The sequence below is a fragment of the Pristiophorus japonicus genome, chromosome 12, assembly GCF_044704955.1.
Source record: "Pristiophorus japonicus isolate sPriJap1 chromosome 12, sPriJap1.hap1, whole genome shotgun sequence".
Classification (NCBI taxonomy): domain Eukaryota; kingdom Metazoa; phylum Chordata; class Chondrichthyes; family Pristiophoridae; genus Pristiophorus; species Pristiophorus japonicus.
Window position 1 is genome coordinate 61,096,255 of NC_091988.1, and position 19,372 is coordinate 61,115,626.

At 46.7% G+C, this 19,372-nt stretch overlaps 1 protein-coding gene across 2 annotated transcripts in view; it reads left to right on the top strand.

Moving 5' to 3' along the window:
- Window positions 1-19,372, top strand: part of LOC139277286 (ubiquitin-like modifier-activating enzyme 1) — a 355,737-nt gene that overhangs the window by 154,730 nt on the left and 181,635 nt on the right. For both annotated transcript variants that reach the window (XM_070895554.1, XM_070895555.1), the window contains exon 18: window positions 1,441-1,515. In XM_070895554.1, coding sequence (XP_070751655.1) covers window positions 1,441-1,515 — 75 coding nt within the window. The remainder of the gene's footprint in view (window positions 1-1,440; window positions 1,516-19,372) is intronic.

The following is a 19,372-nucleotide window of genomic DNA, read 5'->3' on the forward strand; positions in this document are numbered from 1 at the left end:
ACTGGAGATTTAGCTACAGGTCTAACTTTTGCTCATGAGCAAGATTCACACCCACATCTGCTCGGAAGAGCAAAGTTTACTCCGCAGTCCTATTTGCATGTTCTGCCTGTACCTCTTCCCAGTTCCACGTTCCTCGCCGAGGGGGTAAGGAAGAACACAACATACACCAACCAGAAGCAGGAGATAGCGTGAGCTGAGCTGTCGGGTTGACGAAGATTATATAAGTAGGGAGGAGAAAGGTTGTGGACAGATTGGGAGCAGAGAAGATTGAGAGGAGATTTGAGAGAGGTGTTCACTATTATGAGGGCAGAGTAGATAGAGAGAAACTGTTCCCATTGGCAGAAGGGTCGAGAACCAGAGGACACAGATTTAAGGTGATTGGCAGAAGAACCAAAGACAACATAAGAAAAAACTTTTTTATGGTTAAGATCTGAAATGCACTGCCGGAAAGGGTGGTGGAGGCAGACTCAATCTTATCTATCAAAAGGGAAGTGGATAAGTATCTGAAGGAAAAAAAATTGCAGTGCTATGGGGAAAAGGCAGGGGAGTGGGACTAGCTGAGAGTTGGCACGGCCTCGATGGGTCGAATGGCCGTGCTGTAACCATTCTAGGATTCCAAGTTCTCTAAGTTATATTAGCTGCGCTCCCTGTTGAAACAAGCCGGGGGGAAAAAATAAGAATTCCTTCTTAAAAAAAAAATGTTTAAATGACCCCACTGTGGTGAGACTCACTCTTTGAATAGATAACTAATGACAATTCTGATTCATTCAATGATGCCTGAGTGGCAGCTCACTTGAATCATACCACAATGGATAATGATTGGCCTCGAGCATCAGGATTCTATCCGTGCCCTTATGTTGTTAAAGGAGTGCGTCAGGGTCTGAGAGCAGATTAAAGTGCAGGATAGAGACGTGAACTTTAATCAACCCCCATGTCCCCTATTCTAGTATAACATGCACTGGAATTTTCACTGGCGCAATTAATGTGAAAATTTCCATTTATCACAATCGTGAACAATATTATGACAAACAACAACATGATACTGCTTTAAATCGAAGTAATGCAGGCTTTTAACATGCATCAGCGTCTACTCTGCTAGCCGTTTGTTTAGCTTTCTTATAGCAATCTGTCCACTGGTGTGTTTTGATCTTGTAGGTGGTAAATTGCCTTGTAACAAATAATTACCTTGTGCACTGGAAACAATCTTGGGTCAGAGTTAATGATCAGCCCACCGTAATTAGGCTGTGGTAGATTTGGCCCTGTCTTCGGCTGAACCAGTTAAAGGGAGAGTCTTCGTATGCCTCTGATGCTCTGATGGTTAAGGTAGTGAGCAGCTGAGTCCCACCATCTCGGGCAGTCCCAGGATCGATGTCCAGTCCATGCTGAGATCGCTAACCTCACTAACCTAACCACTGATCAAATTCCTTAATCTTGTTCCAGGTTACTACTTCAGGAGCACTTTTCTGGTCAGGTCCGAAGAGATGTCCTCACCCTCTGGAATTTGACCCTGGCAATGTAAGTGCTAACTCCCACGTGTCCTGTGTAGCTGTACGATGCTTCGCGAGAATGAGGGAATAATGTAAGAAGCAGTATTTCTCTTCAAACAGAATGGCTCTCTCAGGGTGAATGATGGATGACTTACATTTTACTTATAGAGTTGGAGTGGGATATGGAGGTGGGGGATGGTGGGAGAAGAAACTCCCAATGATGAGGTGGGCACAGAAGGCGATCCCGATGCACGGAGAGGTGTGAGCTGGCCTCACCACATAGCCAGTTTCCAATCTCAGCCAGACCATTATAAGGAGGCAAAGTACTTTTTCGGAGGGATAAAGGGAAAGAATTTGAGGGCAACATGTTGCATTTAGGGCGTGGTCAGTGAGTACCATTGGCAGCAGCCTAGAAGCCTGTCCAGCTGAACTGCAGAATGGTGAGAGTGTGGGTCTAATAATAAGATTAATGAAGTGGGTGGGAGAGGGGGGAGGTACCCAGTGTTCATTAAACCTCGGATCGTTTGTCCAAAGGCAGGGGATCTCTCAACAGAGAGGCCCATCCGAATGAGCTGACCTCTAGGCTGCTGGCCACCAGTGTTGTAATGCGAAAGTTGTGGCTGTACTCAGGATTGAATGTCAGTCCACTGTTGGGTTCTCTCGACTCTGAGGCCTAAGGTCAATGGTTTATTCGCAAAGGAAATCCTGTGCCAAGTATCCTGAGCCTCGTGCTGCTGTTTCATGAAGATATCCAAAAACACAACCCACTACCAAAACTGCTGCTCAAATGTCACCATTTTGTGCCTGGGTTTGTGGGGGTGGAGGTTGGAGGGGGGCACAGAGGGGAGGGGGGTGTGCGGTTTCATAGAAGGGAAGGGGGTTAATGCACCACAGCAGATGTGGCCTGTTGTAGCACAATGATGCATCCCCTCATTGTGCTCTCTTCCATAAGCAGAGAAGTAAAGAGTCCTGCCGTTTGCGTTACCGTGGCAACTGCACCCCTTTTAACTTGTTCATGTTTTCAGCTGCGGTGAAGTTTGAGGCTTTGCAGGAAGTGTGACCCTTGGTTAATTTAAACCGACTTTTCACCTGATTTCCTCCACATTGTTTCATTCACACTCCGACTTCCTGTTTAACTCCAGGGCCCACGTTAAATCCCGTGGTCTGTGAATGGGGGTGAAGAAGGGACAATTATAAACATGAGCAGACTTACAGTTCTGACGCGCTACGTGGGAAAGGGATTTAGCCCACAAACAAAGTACAGCGTGACCATTCAACAAACAAAACACTGAAAAGCTGCTTTTACCCGTGCAGGGCAAGCAACACAAAATGTTCATATTTTCAAAGTTCCTGGATTCTGTCCATCTTCTCCAATTCAAAGTGGTAATCACCAGAATGATATCAGGGCTTAGAGGGTAACGTTATAAAGAAAGAAAGACTTGCATTTATATAGCGCCTTTAACGACCACTGGACATCTCAAAGTGCTTTACAGCCAATTAAGTACTTTTGGAGTGTAGTCACTGTTGTAATGTGGGAAGCGCAGCAGCCAATCTGCGCACAGCAAGCTCCCACAAACAGCAATGTGATAATGATGAGATAATCTGTTTTTGTTATGTTGATTGAAGGATAGAAACATAGAAACATAGAAAATAGGTGCAGGAGTAGGCCATTCGGCCCTTCGAGGCTGCACCACCATTCAATGAGTTCATGGCTGAACATGCAACTTCAGTACCCCATTCCTGCTTTCTTGCCATACCCCTTCATCTCCCTAGTAGTAAGGACTATATCTAACTCCTTTTTGAATATATTTAGTGAATTGGCCTCAACAACTTTCTGTGGTAGAGAATTCCACAGATTCACCACTCTCTGGGTGAAGAAGTTTCTCCTCATCTCGGTCCTAAATGGCTTACCCCTTATCCTTAGACTGTGACCCCTGGTTCTGGACTTCCCCAACATTGGGAACATTCTTCCTGCATCTAACCTGTCTAAACCCGTCAGAATTTTAAATGTTTCTATGAGATCCCCTCTCATTCTTCTGAACTCCAGTGAATACAAGCCCAGTTGATCCAGTCTTTCTTGATATGTCAGTCCTGCCATCCCGGGAATCAGTCTGGTGAACCTTCGCTGCACTCCCTCAATAGCAAGAATGTCCTTCCTCAAGTTAGGAGACCAAAACTGTACACAATACTCCAGGTGTGGCCTCACCAAGGCCCTGTACAACTGTAGCAACACTTCCCTGCCCCTGTACTCAAATCCCCTCGCTATGAAGGCCAACATGCCATTTGCTTTCTTAACCGCCTGCTGTACCTGCATGCCAACCTTCAATGACTGATGTACCATGACACCCAGGTCTCGTTGCACCTCCCCTTTTCCTAATCTGTCACCATTCAGATAATAGTCTGTCTCTCTGTTTTTACCACCAAAGTGGATAACCTCACATTTATCCACATTATACTTCATCTGCCATGCATTTGCCCACTCACCTAACCTATCCAAGTCACTCTGCAGCCTCATAGCATCCTCCTCGCAGCTCAGACTGTCACCCAATTTAGTGTCATCCGCAAATTTGGAGATACTACATTTAATCCCCTCGTCTAAATCATTAATGTACAATGTAAACAACTGGGGCCCCAGCACAGAACCTTGCGGTACCCCACTAGTCACTGCCTGCCATTCTAAAAAGTACCCATTTAATCCTACTCTTTGTTTCCTGTCTGACAACCAGTTCTCAATCCATTTCAGCACACTACCCCCAATCCCATGTGCTTTAACTTTGCACATTAATCTCTTGTGTGGGACCTTGTCGAAAGCCTTCTGAAAGTCCAAATATACCACATCAACTGGCTCTCCCTTGTCCACTCAACTGGAAACATCCTCAAAAAATTCCAGAAGATTTGTCAAGCATGATTTCCCTTTCAGAAATCCATGCTGACTTGGACCTATCATGTCACCTCTTTCCAAATGCGCTGCTATGACATCCTTAATAATTGATTCCATCAATTTACCCACTACTGATGTCAGGCTACTAATTCCCTGTTTTCTCTCTCCCTCCTTTTTTAAAAAGTGGGGTTACATTGGCTACCCTCCACTCGATAGGAACTGATCAAGAGTCTGTGAAATGTTGGAAAATGACTGTCAATGCATCTGCTATTTCCAAGGCCACCTCCTTAAGTACTCTGGGATGCAGTCCATCAGGCCCTGGGGATTTATCGGCCTTCAATGCCATCAATTTCCCCAACACAATTTCCCGACTAATAAGGATTTCCCTCAGTTCCTCCTTCTTACTAGACCCTCTGCCCCCTTTTATATCCGGAAGGTTGTTTGTGTCCTCCTTAGTGAATACTGAACCAAAGTACTTGTTCAATTGGTCTGTCATTTCTTTGTTCCCCGTTATGACTTCCCCTGATTCTGACTACAGGGGACCTACGTTTGTCTTTATTAACCTTTTTCTCTTTACATATCTATAGAAACTGAAATCCTCAGATGGAAAGCCGTTGGTGACGGCTCCTTTGTTAAAAATCATTTTGGAGGTCACGGGTTGGGACCAGAAAGATTACTACATTAAAAAAGTTCAAAGCACCCACTAAAACAGAGCCCAAGTGGAAAGGGAATGAGAAAGCTGACACACTGGCCAAAACAGGGGTAGGAGAAGGGACACCTTGGGACCCGTATAATTTTGGACAGATCATGATTGTAACAGGCAGGGAGGGGCCCCAAAGAAGTACCATTGCTGCCTGATTTAAAACTGGCTCAGCTACGGGATGCAGATCTTAGAGCAACAATTAGGGATAAGATAGACGGGAAGTCTGTCGCGGGACCTTTGGGAGCTGCAGACATAGTAGTAAAGCACGGAATGCTGTTTAAGGGAGACAGTTGGATCGTGCCAGGGCAGTGCAGTGAAGAATTCTTACAACTAGCACATGGGGGTCCAGGGGCTGGACATCCAGGGCCAGAAACAACGTGGAATAAAGTAGAAGCTGTGGGATGGTGGCCCGGACTTAGAAGTGATGTAAGGGATTATTGCCAGAATTGTCTGGTATGTGCCACAAACAATCCAGACCCCCACCGGAGAAAGGCTCCATTGGGACACACGAGGAGGGTAGAGGGGCCATGGCAGTCTATTCAGATAGATTTCATAGGGCCACTGCCCACCTCAGGCAGAGGCAATAAATATTGCTTGGTGTTAATAAATCTCTTTACAAAATGGGTAGAAGCTTTTCCTTGTAGGGCGGCCACCACAGTAGTCACTGCAACGTTTCTGGTGCGAGAAGCATTTTCTCGATGGGGACTGCCCCTGATAGTGGAATCATTTCACCGGAGCTGTAATGGAGGCCATCCTAAAGCAGTTACGGATACAGGGGAAATGGCATGTAGCGTACAAGCCCCCCAATTGTCAGGTCCAGTAGAAAGGACAAACCAGACCTTAAAAGAGAGGCTTAGAAAGGAGATAGAAAATACCCAGAAGAAATAGGATGAGATCCTATCCCTAATACTGATGAGCCACCGAGGCAGTCTCTCTAAGAGTATGGGACACTCCCCACATGCACTGATGACAGGGAGACTTATGAGGATCCCGACCCATATCCTAGCACCAGTCCGGACCGAAAAGCAGGTTAAAGAGGTCACAAGGGAAAGGTTTGTCAGAGGTCTGTGTGATACTCTGAAGGGGCTGCATTGGGAAGCAGCTAACAATATGGGCAGGCAGCACCAGCAGAATAAACTGCTGCTGGAACCCCGGGTTACACAGGAATGGAAGGCAGGGGATCAGCTAACGTTCAGGAATTATGCCAGAGTAGGGGCATTTGAACCATTATACAAAGGACCATGTAGCATTGTAGACAAGGCAAGCCCTTTGCTCTACACGATCCAGCTGCCAAAACGTATAACATAGATATTGGCCAGGACACCAAGGATAACTCCCCTGCTCTTCTTCGAAATAGTGCCATGGGATCGTTTACGTCCACCTGAGTGGGCCATCTCATCCGAAAGATGGCGCCTCCGACAGTGAAGCGCTCCACTGGAGTGTCAGCCTAGATTTTTGTGTCGGGCATGCACAACATAACACGATGTGACACGAGACTCCCTAAGCAAGCAATCTACTCGGAATTCCTACACAGCAAGCAAGTCCCAGGTGGGCAGAGGAAACGTTTCAAGGACAGCCTCAAAGCCTCCTTGATAAAGTGCAACATCCCCACCGACACCTGGGAATCCCTGGCCCAAGACCGCCCAAAATGGAGGAAGAGCATCCGGGAGGGCGTTGAGCACCTCGAGTCTCGTCGCCGAGAGCATGCAGAAAACAAGTGAGGACATCGGAAGGAGCGTGCAGTAAACCAGACTCCCCACCCACCCTTTCCTTCAATGACTGCCTTCCCACCTGTGACAGAGACTGTAATTCCCGCATCGGATTGTACAGTCACCTGAAACTCACTTTTAGAGTGGAAGCAACTCTTCCTCGATTTCGAGGGACTGCCTATGATGATGATGATGTGCTCAAGTCTCTGGAGTGGGACCTGAAACCACAACCATCTGACTCAGAGGCGAGAGTGCTACCCACTGAGCCACAGCTGACACTGTGAGGACAGGTTGCTTGTATTTCTGTAAGTACAGAAGATTGAGCGGTGATCTGATCAAGGTGTTTAAAAGGTTAAAAGGATTCGATACAGGGTAGGTACAGAGGAACTAGTTCCTCCAATGGGGAAATCAAGAACGAAGAGACATAATAAAATTAGAGCCAGACTATTTAGGAGGGAAATCTCGGAGGCACTTTTTCACACAAAGGGTAGTCGAAATCTGGAATTCTCTCCCTCAAAAGGTTCTGGATGCTGGGACAATTTCAAGACTTGAACCCACAGCCTTCTGACCCAGAGGCCTTGAGAGTGCTACCCACTGAGCCACAGCTGACACAATTGAGATCAACGGACCTGGTCCAGGAAGAGAAAAACAACCACCAGCTGACATAGGTGGATTTTCTGGAAATACGTCAAGAGATTAATTGGTTGGAGCCCGTGCTGGGGTACATTATGTACGGGTTGTTGCACCAACAGCTTCGATGGGTTGGATGGCTTTTTATTGTTCAAGCTTTGGTATCTTCTTTTGTCTGTATGGAGCAGATGCAAAATGATTTCCTTTGGTGTGCCTTATCCACAGAGTGGGAACTAGTTAAAATTTGAGAGACTGAGGGGGGAATGAGTCGGAACTAGCAACAATTAGTCTGCAAGAGGCAAACAAAGGGAGATCCCTGTTCTCTGTAGTGGAAGTTCGGAGTAGAATCCCCTGGCTCTAACTCATCCACTTTGTGGATCCCCCGAGTTGGAATCTTTAGGGATACACAAAATAGCTCAGGATTGCTAAAATAAAATACTGGAGGGGATTTTGGGGTAAATACCTCACCGTGATGGGACATCACCACAGAGTTCCCTTCTCATTCTCTACACTTGATGAGATATCAGCCCAGAATTAAGTTGTTCATTGCAGCTATGAAGAAAGGCTCAGAAAATTGGGCAGGGTTATGGAATTAAGAATAGATAGTACCAGTTGAAGAATTAGCACAGGCGCAGGTACAATGAGACAACTGGATTCCATGTGTGCTGTGATTTCTGCGATTCTATGGCATTCATGTGTGTTTTACTGGCACTTCCCCCAAAGCTTACTGAGGGCAATAAGTAAGACTGCCACAGACAGGATTTGCGAGTGTGTCCCTAGAGCCCTCTTCCCGTCGCTGCCCCCAACACACATGCAAAAATGTACTGGACTGGCAATCCAGAGGTGATGAGTTCAAATCCCCCCTTTTTTATTTAATGTGGGCGTCGCCAGCAAGGACAGCATTTATCAGCCATCTTATATTGCCCTTGCGAAGAACCGTTCTTTCTATCGCTGTTTGGTACAGCCTAGTGGCTTGCTAGGCCATTTCCGAGGACAGTTAAGAGTCAACAACACTGCTGTGGGTCTGGAGCCACATATAGGCCAGACCAGGTAAGGATGGCAGATTTCCTTCCCCAAAGACATTAGTGAACCAGATGGGTTTTTACAACAATCCAGTAGTTTCATGGTCACCATTACTGATATTAACTTTTTTATTCCTGATTCATTTAATGAACTGAATTTAAATTCCCCCAGCTGCCAGTAGTGGGATTTGAGCTCACGTCTACAGATCATTAATCAAGTCCTCTGGATTACTAGTCCAGTAACATTACCACTATGCTACCGTTCCCGATACAAGCTGTGAACTTGAATTTCATAAATCTGATAATTTATGGGTTATTACCGTCAAATTTCATGTGCAAATCTGCCAAATTGTTATAAAAACCTACTGACTTCCTACTGTATTTTCAAGGATAGGGACCTGCCACCCCTACCCAGTCTAGGCCAACAGGTCACTGCAGTCCCACACTAGCTGCTTGCCTCATTATGTCCTCTGAAGTTGCCTGGGAGGCCGCAGAGTTGTCAGAACAATCGGTCGGGCAGAGGGAACTGGCAATAAGTGGGACCTTGCCAGTGTCGCCACATCCGGAAATCAATTGTCGCAAAAGTATGACCTGCAGCAATGTTGCAGTGAACCTTTTACAGAAAGTTCATTCGAAGGTGACGGAGGTAAAACCTACACAGAAAGTCCTCATTTTTTCAGATTTCCACATTCGCAGGATTTGTCTTTTTTTTAAATCAAAATCTGGGCTCAGAATCAAAACCAGCCAAACAGCACAGGTCATTAGGAGAAGATGTACACGTTATGTATTCAGTCTCGTAGCCTGTCAGTTATTTTATACATTTAACATTCCATTTATAAATCTAATTTTTGAGGGTGAACGCAAACCAGGGTGTGGAAAGCGGACAGGATTACAAAATGAATGCTGCCTTTTCCACCCTCCGTTTGTGGATTTTGTTAGTGACCTATTTCCACCTCCGGAACATCGCCCAACTCTGCCCCTGCCTCAGCTCATCTGCTGCTGAAACCTTCATCCATGCCTTTGTAGACTTGGCCATTCCAGTGCACTCCTGGCCGGCCTCCCACGTTATATCCCTCCATAAACTTGAGGTCATCCAAAACTCTACTGCCCGTGTCCTAACTCACACCAAGTCCTGCACCCCATCACCCCTGTGCTGGCTGACCTACATTGGCTCCTGGTTAAGCAATGCCTCTATTTTAAAATTCTCATCCTTGATTTCAAATCCCTCCATGACCGCGCCCCTCCCTATCTCTGTAATCTCCTCCAACCCCACAACCTTTCAAGATCTCTGCGCTCCTCTAATTCTGGCCTCTTGAGCATCCCGGATTTTAATCGCTCCACCATTGGCGGCCATACCTTCAGCTACCAAGGTTTAGGGAATTCCCTCCCTAAACCCTCCGCCTCTCTACTTCTTTTCCTCAGTTAAGACGCTCCTTAAAACCGACCTCTTTGACCAAGTTTTTTGGTCACCTGCCCTAATATCTCCTTATGTGGCTCAGTGTAAAATGTTGTTTTATAACACTCCTGTGAAGCACCTTGGGACATTAATTGACGTTAAGGTACTATATAAATATAAGTTGTTATTGTATAAGCTGTATTTATTAGTGTTGAGGCCTTATACCCGGTGCGAATTAGAACAAGAACCAGCAGTCAGACATGACTGGATTTACATTTTACTGCATTGTAGAGCAGAAAAACTGCACCCAGCCAAATGGACATATAACAGGAGAACTATATTCATGAATATTGACAACAAGAAATAAAACTAGTTACTGATGGCAGTTACTGTAAATCAAGGCACATGTGGGTTCAACTGTTTTTACATTAACTAATAATGTTCAGCCTTGACAGGAAATGCTTATTGTTTGTAAATCAAAACACCCCTCTTTCTCAAGAAGCAGTGAGTCACTGCCGGACTGTAAAAGTTGTAATGGGTCTATCGTTACCGAGTCATGTGCCTGTTCAAACTTGCTTGCAATTGTGTGGGGAGAAGGAGGGAGCATTTAGGCACGCTTCAATTTACAGGTTTAACACTGAGGCGATGATTGATGTGCAGGAGTGCTGTCTAATCAGTTCGAGAAAAGGCTGGGCAGGCGGGAGATGATGTAGACACTGTACGCACTTCCTCTCGACTCCCTCTTTCTCTCTCTGCCTTTCGCAACACCCCCAACTGCACTTGGCTGAATTATGACATCCTTAAAATTTGAAAGTTGCACCTTCCGCTCAACCAATTGCCGCTTGGCTTGTCACTTGAATGCTGCACCGCGCACACCTCACAACATCTGCCAGTCTGTCACTCGTCAGGAGAATGGAGTTTTGGGGAGCGACCTGAGTAAATTAAATCACATCTTTCACAAGGAGGCACAGGCTCTTCAACTGTTGATTTATTCCCTCTCTCGAGCACCTGCTTGGTGAAATGTACTGTGATGTATTGAGGTGATAAACCACACGTTTGGCGTTCATTTAAAAAAAAATGAATAATGAGAGTGGGGTTGCCACCTTTTTGCAAGTTCAGACCAGACAGATGGTGGAGTAAGGACAGGTGATAGAATAGAGGCAGGGCAGAGGGTGGGGATTGTGGCTGGAGTGCTGATGAAATTCCATGGCAGCCTTACAAAACCGATGCTTTTATAACATATGAAAGTGAATGGGAATATTGGACTTCAAAGGTGAGGTGGGGATGGACTTTTTTTGTAAATAGACTTTTGGTGTCTGATTTCCAATTTGGAAGTCTGTGGCTGCTAAAACAGTTTTCAAGTTTAATTGACTGGAACGATTTTGGAAACTACATGAAACTTTGAGGGGAGAGAAAAAAATAAGGTGCAGTGTTATTCAGTCCCATTGTATTATGTCACAGAGGTTTAATCCAGCACAGATGCACAGCGATTCAGTATACCACTGCACTGAGTTAGGAAGTGTACAAAAAATATAAGGCGGTGCCAGCAATGGCAGGGTGGGTATGGGCACTGTGCCATCTCTGTGCAACATGCAGCTAAAATATAATACAGAGAAAAGACAACTGGAAATCTAAACTTGAAACAGAAAATGCTGGAAGCGCACAGCAGGTTGGGATGAGGAGAATTTTGATTTGGAATGCACTGCCTGAAAGGGCGGTGGAAGCAGATTCAACAGTAACCTTCAAAAGGAAATTGGGTAAATATTTGGAGGGATGAAAATTTGCAGGGCTATGGGGAAAGAGCAAGGAAGTGGGTCTAATTGGTAGCTCTTTCAAAGAACCAGCACAGGCACAATGGGCCAAATGGCCCCCTTCTGTGCTGTATCATTCTATGATTTGATGAGGTCCCTCATCATCTGTAAGGAGAAAAGACGGGTTAACTTTTCAGATGTAGAACCATTCATGAGACGCCACGGGGGCGCAATTCGGGAGCGCTCTGTTTAGGGGCGGTAACATTCGTGAAACGGGACTTCCTGCATGTTGTATATGCAGACTATGGATGTAGTCACTGAATGGTTGTATAAGATGGAGACTTATTTACCTGATGTACTATCAATAAGGTTTACACTGTGTATATATACACGCTGGCACGACTAGAGGGTACAACTGGTGGAGACCGGGGGTTTCCTGCCCTGGTGGCAGGGCCCAGTATAAAAGGCTGCCCACCATGCTTGTGCCTCACTCTGGAGTTTGGAATAAAGGACCAAGGTCACTATAGTTTGAGTACAACACATTGCCTCGTGGAGTCATTCATTAGTGCATTACAGACATAATACTGCGCCCGGCGCCGAGGTCCCACCCCACGACCCAAATTGGGGTCACCGCCCCTGACAGGAAATGGAGCGCCCGGCATTGTGCTCCACTTCCTGAAGGGATCATTACCTGGGTGAGAAACGGAGTGCTAAGCGGCCTCTCTGTGTAGGGTTCACGCGATCCCAGGGCCCTCCCCTTTCATTAAAGGGGACAGCACGCTGCGAGCTCTGCAGGGTTTTCAGGGGCCTACACTAGGCCACTGGGGATGTGGGTGCCATGGCCGCAGTTCGGTACCGAATCGGAGTGCCGAGCCGCATCATCGCAGCCTGGACCCCGCAAGCATCGACACGGAGGCCGGACCGGTAAGGCGGCGTGCATCTCCCCTTTAAATTTCGCCCCACGAGCGAAGTGCGGCCTGGTCCGTGACCCGCGAGGCTGGCGCTGGCACTGCCCATGGCAGCCTCGCGTGGAGCAAAAAGGGGCCGCTGCGCACGGCGATTACATCATAGTCAGAGGCACAGCAGCCCAGGCAGCTACCAGAGGGGGCACAGCGTGACTGGTTTCGTGCCTCGAATAACTCCCGCGCAATTTCACAGGAGCAGATAGCGACCCCCCCCCGCTGGGCGGAAACACTTTCGCCCCGCTAAGGGGAGGTGTATAGCAGGGGGATTCCATCCCCTATGTCTGTCAAAGGGACTACACTTGAAACATTGACCTGGCTTTTCACAGATCCCGATGGACTTGCTGTGTCTGTGCATGTTTTTCTCTCACTATCCCAGCTCAGATGGAAAGTGCATGGACATTGAATCTAACAGTGAAAGAGTCTGCAGTAAAGTGACACAGTCAATACACAAACTATTAGACGGAATAGTGCCTAGGTCTTTTGGGAAGAATGAGAGGTGATCTCATTGAAAGGTATAAGATTCTGAGGTGGTTTAACAGGGTAGATGTGGAGAGGCTGGAGAGTCTAGAACTCGTGGGCACAGTCTCAGTTTGAGAAGTCAGCCATTTAAGACTGAGGGGAGGAGGAATTTCTTCACTCAGAGGGTTTACATAGGGTATACGGCACAGAAACAGGCCATTTGGTCCAACCAGTTCTTGCCGGCGTTTATGCTCCACTCGAGCCTCCTCCCGTCTATCTTCATCTAAATCTATCAGCAGAACCCTCTACTCCCTTCTCCCTCATTTGCTTGTCTAGCCTCCCCTTAATTATGAATCTTTGGAATTCTCTACCCCAAAGGACAGTAGAAGCTGAATCATTGAGGACATTCAAGGCTGACATAGGAAGATTTTTGGATTGTAGGGGAATAAAAGGATATGGAGATCGAGCGGGAGTTGTGGTCGAGGCTCAGCCATGATTTTATTGAATGGTGGAGCAGGCTCGAGGGGCTGTAGGGCCTACTCCTGCTCCTAATTCTTGCGTTCTTATGTAAATGGCCCCATAAAACTTTAGCTAACCCAGAAGCGTGTGATGATGTCATTCATTGCCAACAATGCTTGCTAATTTTCTTTCTTTGCAAAACACAATCTTAAAAGCTAAAATAATATCTCAAATGTTTGCAATTGTGACAGATGTAGCCTGACTGGTGTGCTGTGTGCAAGTGGTGCGAATTAACGTAGGAACAGGAATAGGCCCTTGAGCCTGTGCCTCAATTAGATCATGGCTGATCTGTATCTTAACTCCATTTACCCACCTTGGTTCCATATCTGAATATGCTTACCTGACAAAAATCTATCAATCTTAGTTTTGAAATTTTCACTTGACCGAGCCTCTGCACCTTTTTGGGGAAGAGAGGAGAGAGTCCATCGTGAGATCCAATCCCTGGGGTAGCATTTCCCCACATAGTTCTCCCCAGAGACTTCAGTAATGGGAAAGTGCCACAATGTCCAAGTGATTACCACTCCCTATTCACAAAAGCACTACTACAACAACAACAACAAAAATGTGCATTTATATAGCATCTTTAATGTCCCAAAGCACCTCACAGGAGCATTATCAAACATAATTTGACACCGTGTCATATAAGGAAAAATTAGGGCAGGTGGCCAAAAACTTGATCAAAGAGGTAGGTTTTAAGGAGTGTCTTAAAGGAGGAAAGCGAGGCAGAGAGGTTTAGGGGAAGGAATTTTAGAGCTTTGGACTTTAGCAGCTGAAGGCACGGCCGCCAATGGTGGAGCAATTAAAATCAGGGATGCTCAAGAGGCCAGAATTAGAGGAGTGCAGAGACCTCGTGGGGGGCGGGGGGGGGGGGGCAGGAGTTGTAGGGCTGAAGGAGGTTAGAAATAAGGAGGGGCAAGGCCATGGAGGGATTTGAAAACAAGGAGGAGAATTTTAAAATCGAGCAGCTGCTTAAGTGGGAGCCAATTAGGTCAGCGAGCACAGGGGTGATGGGTGATCGGGACTTGGTGCGAGTTAGGACACGGGCAGCCGTGTTTTGGATGACCTCAATTTGATTAGGGTAAAATGTGGGAGGCCAACTAGGAGTGTGTTGGAATAGTCAAGTCTAGAGTAACAAAGGCATGGATGAGGATTTCAGCAGCGGGTGTTACGGAGGTGGAAATAGGCGGTCTTAGTTATGCTGAGGATATGTGGTCGAAAGCTCTTCTCAGGGTCAAATATGACACCAAGGTTGTGAACAGGGTGGTTCAGCCTCAGAGAGATGTTAAGGAGGGGGATGAAGTCAGTGGCTAGGGAACAGAGTTTGTTGGGGGGCACCGAAAACCATGGCTTTATTTGGAGAAAATTTCTGCTGATCCAGAACTGGATATCAGACAAGCAGTCTGACAATTTAGAGACCGTGGAGGGGTCGGGCAAAGTGTTAGTGAGGGTGTCATCAGCATATATGTGGAAACTGACACTGTTTTCAGATGATGTCGCCAAGGGTCAACATGTAGATGAGAAATAGGAGGGGGCCAAGTATAGATCCTTGGGAGACACCAGAGATAACAATGCAGGAGCGGGAAGAGAAGCCGTTGCAGGAGATTTTCTGGCTACGATTAGATAGATAAGAATGGAACCAGGCGAGTGCAGTCCCACTCAGCTGGACGATGGTGGAGAGGCGTTGGAGAAGGATGGAGTGGTCAACTGTGTCAAAGACTGCAGACAAGTCAAGAAGGAGAAGGAGTGCTAGTTTACCTTTGTCACAGTCACAAAAGATGTCATTTGTGACTTTGATAAGAGCCGTTTTCATAATGTGGCAGGGGTGGAAACCTGATTGGAGGGATTCAAACATGGAGTTGCGGGAAAAATGGGCACGGATTTGGGAGGCGACAACACGTTCAAGGCCTTTGGAGAGGGAAGGGATGACCTCAAGTTTACAGAGGGATCATTAGCCATTAGATGGCATCACATAGAAACATAGAAAATAGGTGCAGGAGTAGGTCATTCGAACCTTCGAGCCTGCACCACCATTCAATATGATCATGGCTGATCATGCAACTTCAGTAACCCATTCCTGCTTTCTCTCCATACCCCTTGATCCCTTTAGCTGTAAGGGCCGACCACATCTAACTCCCTTTTGAATATATCTAACGAACTGGCCTCAACAACTGTTGGAGGCCATTGGACTGCACGCACGTGTGTGCAGCCCAAGTATAAAAGGCCAGCCATTTTGTATATTAATCACTTTGGGCCTTAATAAAGCAGAGCCAAGGTCATACCTCTTGGAGTTAAACAGTACTCAGTCTAACAGTTATTGCATACACAACATTTGGCGACGAGGCAACAAGAACCTTTGCATGTAAAAATGAGCACAATTGGATTGTTGGAGCAATTTGTGGAAGGAGAAGATTGGGCAGACTTTGTGAACTGTTTGAGCCAGTTCTTCATAGCCAACAAAATGGAGGAGGTCAGCGACGCAGATCGGCACCGGGCGGTGTTCCTCACGGTTTGCGGTCCAAAAATTTATGGTCTGATAAAGAATCTACTCCTGCCTGTGAGTCCAAGAGAGAAGACGTATGAAGAATTGTGTACAGTGGTACAGGACCACTTTAAGCCTGACAAAGGCATCATCATCTCGAGATACAGATTTTACACATGTTCGCTCAGAGGGCCAGAATGTGGCGGAATTCATTGCCGACCTGCGACGTCTAGCGGGACCATGTAAGTTCGGGGCTGTGTTGGCAGACATGCTGCGGGACTTCTTTGTAATCGGCATTAACCACGACGTGATCCTGTATAAACTACTGGCAGTGGAGACGTTGGACTTGAACAGAGCCATCATGATCGCTCAGTCATGCATGACGACGGATAGAAGTCTAAAGCAGATATCAGTGAAAAATTGAAACTCGGCAAGTACTGTAAATATGATTGATTCGCCGTTCGGCAGAGCAGCACATGGCAGGGCCTACCCGACTGCGTACGCGAAACCTGTGGCTGCCCAAAGTCCACCAGCAGGAATGCATCCGATTTCTCCGTGTTTAGCATTGTGGGGGAAATCACCGGCACCAGCAGTGCCGATTTAAGCAATATAGTTGCAAAGGCTGTCTGAGAGTGGGGCATCTCCAGCGCAAGTGTCCGCAGATGAGCAAGCGTGCTGCGACACACCACGTGGAGGGTGATGGTCAGACTAGCGCGGATCCGGATACGCAATCCGAGATACCAGAGGAGGAAGTGTATGGACTGTACTCATTCCTAACTAAGAGCAAACCAATAATGATCAACGTGAAATTTAATGGGGTGCCCGTATCGATGGAACTGGACATGGGGGTGAGTCAATAGATAATGAGCCAGAGGGATTCGACAAGCTGTGGGATACTAAGGCTGTGAGGTCCAGGCTGAGTCCAGTCAATGCCAAGTTGTGCACGTACACCAAAGAACTCATAACGGTGATTGGCAGTGCCACAATTCAAGTGTCGTATGACGGTGCGGTTAGCAAGTTACCGCTATGGATTGTCACAGGCAATGGCCCATCGCTGTTTTGGCAGGAACTGGCTTGAAAAAAACAGATGCAATTGGAACGACATCAAGGAGTTGTCGTCAGAGAAAGATACATTGCCCAAGTACTGAGCAAGCTCCCCTCGTTGTTCAAACCAGATATCGGCAACTTCACGGGAGCCAAGGTGCAGATCCATGTGGACTCGGATGCAAGACCCATCCATCATAAAGCTCGGGCAGTTCCGTATATGATGATGGAGAAGGTCGAAATCGAACTGGACAGACTCCAGTGTGAAGGGATCATATCACCGGTTGAATTTATTGAATGGGCCAGCCCCATTGTTCCTGTGCTGAAAAGTGATGGCACAGTCAGAATCTGTGGAGACTACAGGGCTACGATCAACAGGGTTTCGAAACAGGATCAGTACCCATTACCGAAGGCTGATGACTTCTTTGCAACTCTAGCTGGGGGGAAGTCGTTCACCAAACTGGACTTGACGTCGGCCTACATGAAACAGGAGCTGGTCGAGACGTCGAAGATAATTACGTGCATTAACACGCATAAAGGACTGTTTATTTATCACAGGTGCCCTTTTGGAATTCGCTCGGCTGCAACAATATTTCAGAGGAACATGGAGAGTCTACTGAAGTCCGTTCCCAGAACCATCGTGTTCCAAGATGACATCCTGATCACAGGTCGTGACTCTGAGGAACATCTGAACAACCTGAAAGAGGTTCTACATCATCTGGATAAAGTAGGACTCAGACTGAAATGCTCGAAGTGCATCTTCATGGCACCAGAGGTCGAATTCCTGAGGAGGAAAATTGCTGCTGATGGCATCAGGCCCACAGACGCGAAAACCAAGGCCATCAAGAATGCACCCAAGCTGCAGAATGTGACGGAGCTGCATTCGTTCCTGGGTCTACTCAAATACTTAAGTAATTTCCTGCCTAAATTGAGCATCTTATTAGAACCACTGCACATGCTGCTAAGAAAAGGCGACAACTGGGTGTGGGGTGCATCTCAAGACAGAGCTTTTGAGAAAGCCACTAATTTGCTTTTCTCTAACAAGCTGCTGGTACATTATGACCCATGTAAACGTTTAGTATTGGCCTGTGATGCTTCGTCATATGGAATTGGTTGCGTACTCAAACAAGCTAATGAGTCGGGTAAACTTCAACCAGTCGCGCATGCTTCAAAAAGTTTGTCTAAAGCGGAAAGAGCCTACAGCGTGGTAGAGAAAGAAGCACAAGCCTGTGTGTATGGGGTTCAAAAGATGCATCAGTACCTGTTTGGTCTTCAGTTTGAACTGGAGACAGATCACAAACCGCTCATTTCACTGTTCTCTGAAAACAAAGGTATCAATACCAACGCTTCATCCCGCATCCAGAGGTAGGTGCTGACAATATCCACTTATGATTATGTCATTCGCCATAGACCTGGCACCGAGAATTGTGCCGGTGCTTTGAGCCGTCTGCCGTTGCCCACACCAGAGGTGGAAACGCCACAACCAGCAGACCTATTGTTAGTTATGGATGCTTTTGAGAGTGAAGGAACCCCTGTCATGGCTCAACAAGTTAAGACCTGGACCAGCCAGGATCCGATTTTATCGGTGGTGAAGAGTTGCATCCTCAAAGGTGATTGGTCTGCCATGCCCAAGCAAATGTGCGAGGAGACCAAACCTTACATTCTTCGCAAAGGCGAACTGTCTATTCAGTTGGATTGTATACTGTGGGGCAATTGTGTTGTTATGCCCAAGAAAGGGAGAGAGAAATTTGTACGTGAGCTACATAGCACACATCCCAGCATTGTAATGATGAAAGCCGTCGCCAGGTCTCATGTATGGTGGCCGGGAATTGACACTGAACTGAAATCATGTGTGAATCAGTGCAACACTTGCATGCAGCTCAGCAAAGCACCAGTGGAATCGCCGCTGAGTCTGTGGTCGTGGTCGTCCAAACCATGGTCCAGGGTCCACATAGACTTTGCAGGTCCCTTCCTGAGGAAGATGTTTTTAGTTGTAGTGGATGCATATTCGAAGTGGATAGAGTGTATAATCATGTCATCCAGCACATCCACAGCTACCATTGAGAATCTCAGTGTCATGTTCACAACACATGGTCTGCCTGACATCGTTGTTCGCGACAACGGATCATGCTTCACCAGTCAGGAGTTTCAAGAGTTCATGAAACTCAATGGTATCAAATATGTAATGTCAGCACTGTTCAAACCTGCATCCAATGGGCAAGCAGAACGTGCTGTCCAAATCATAAAGCAGAGTATGAAGCGAGTAACCCAAGGGTCACTGCAGACCCGTCTGTCATGCATACTTACAGGACAAGCCCACACACACG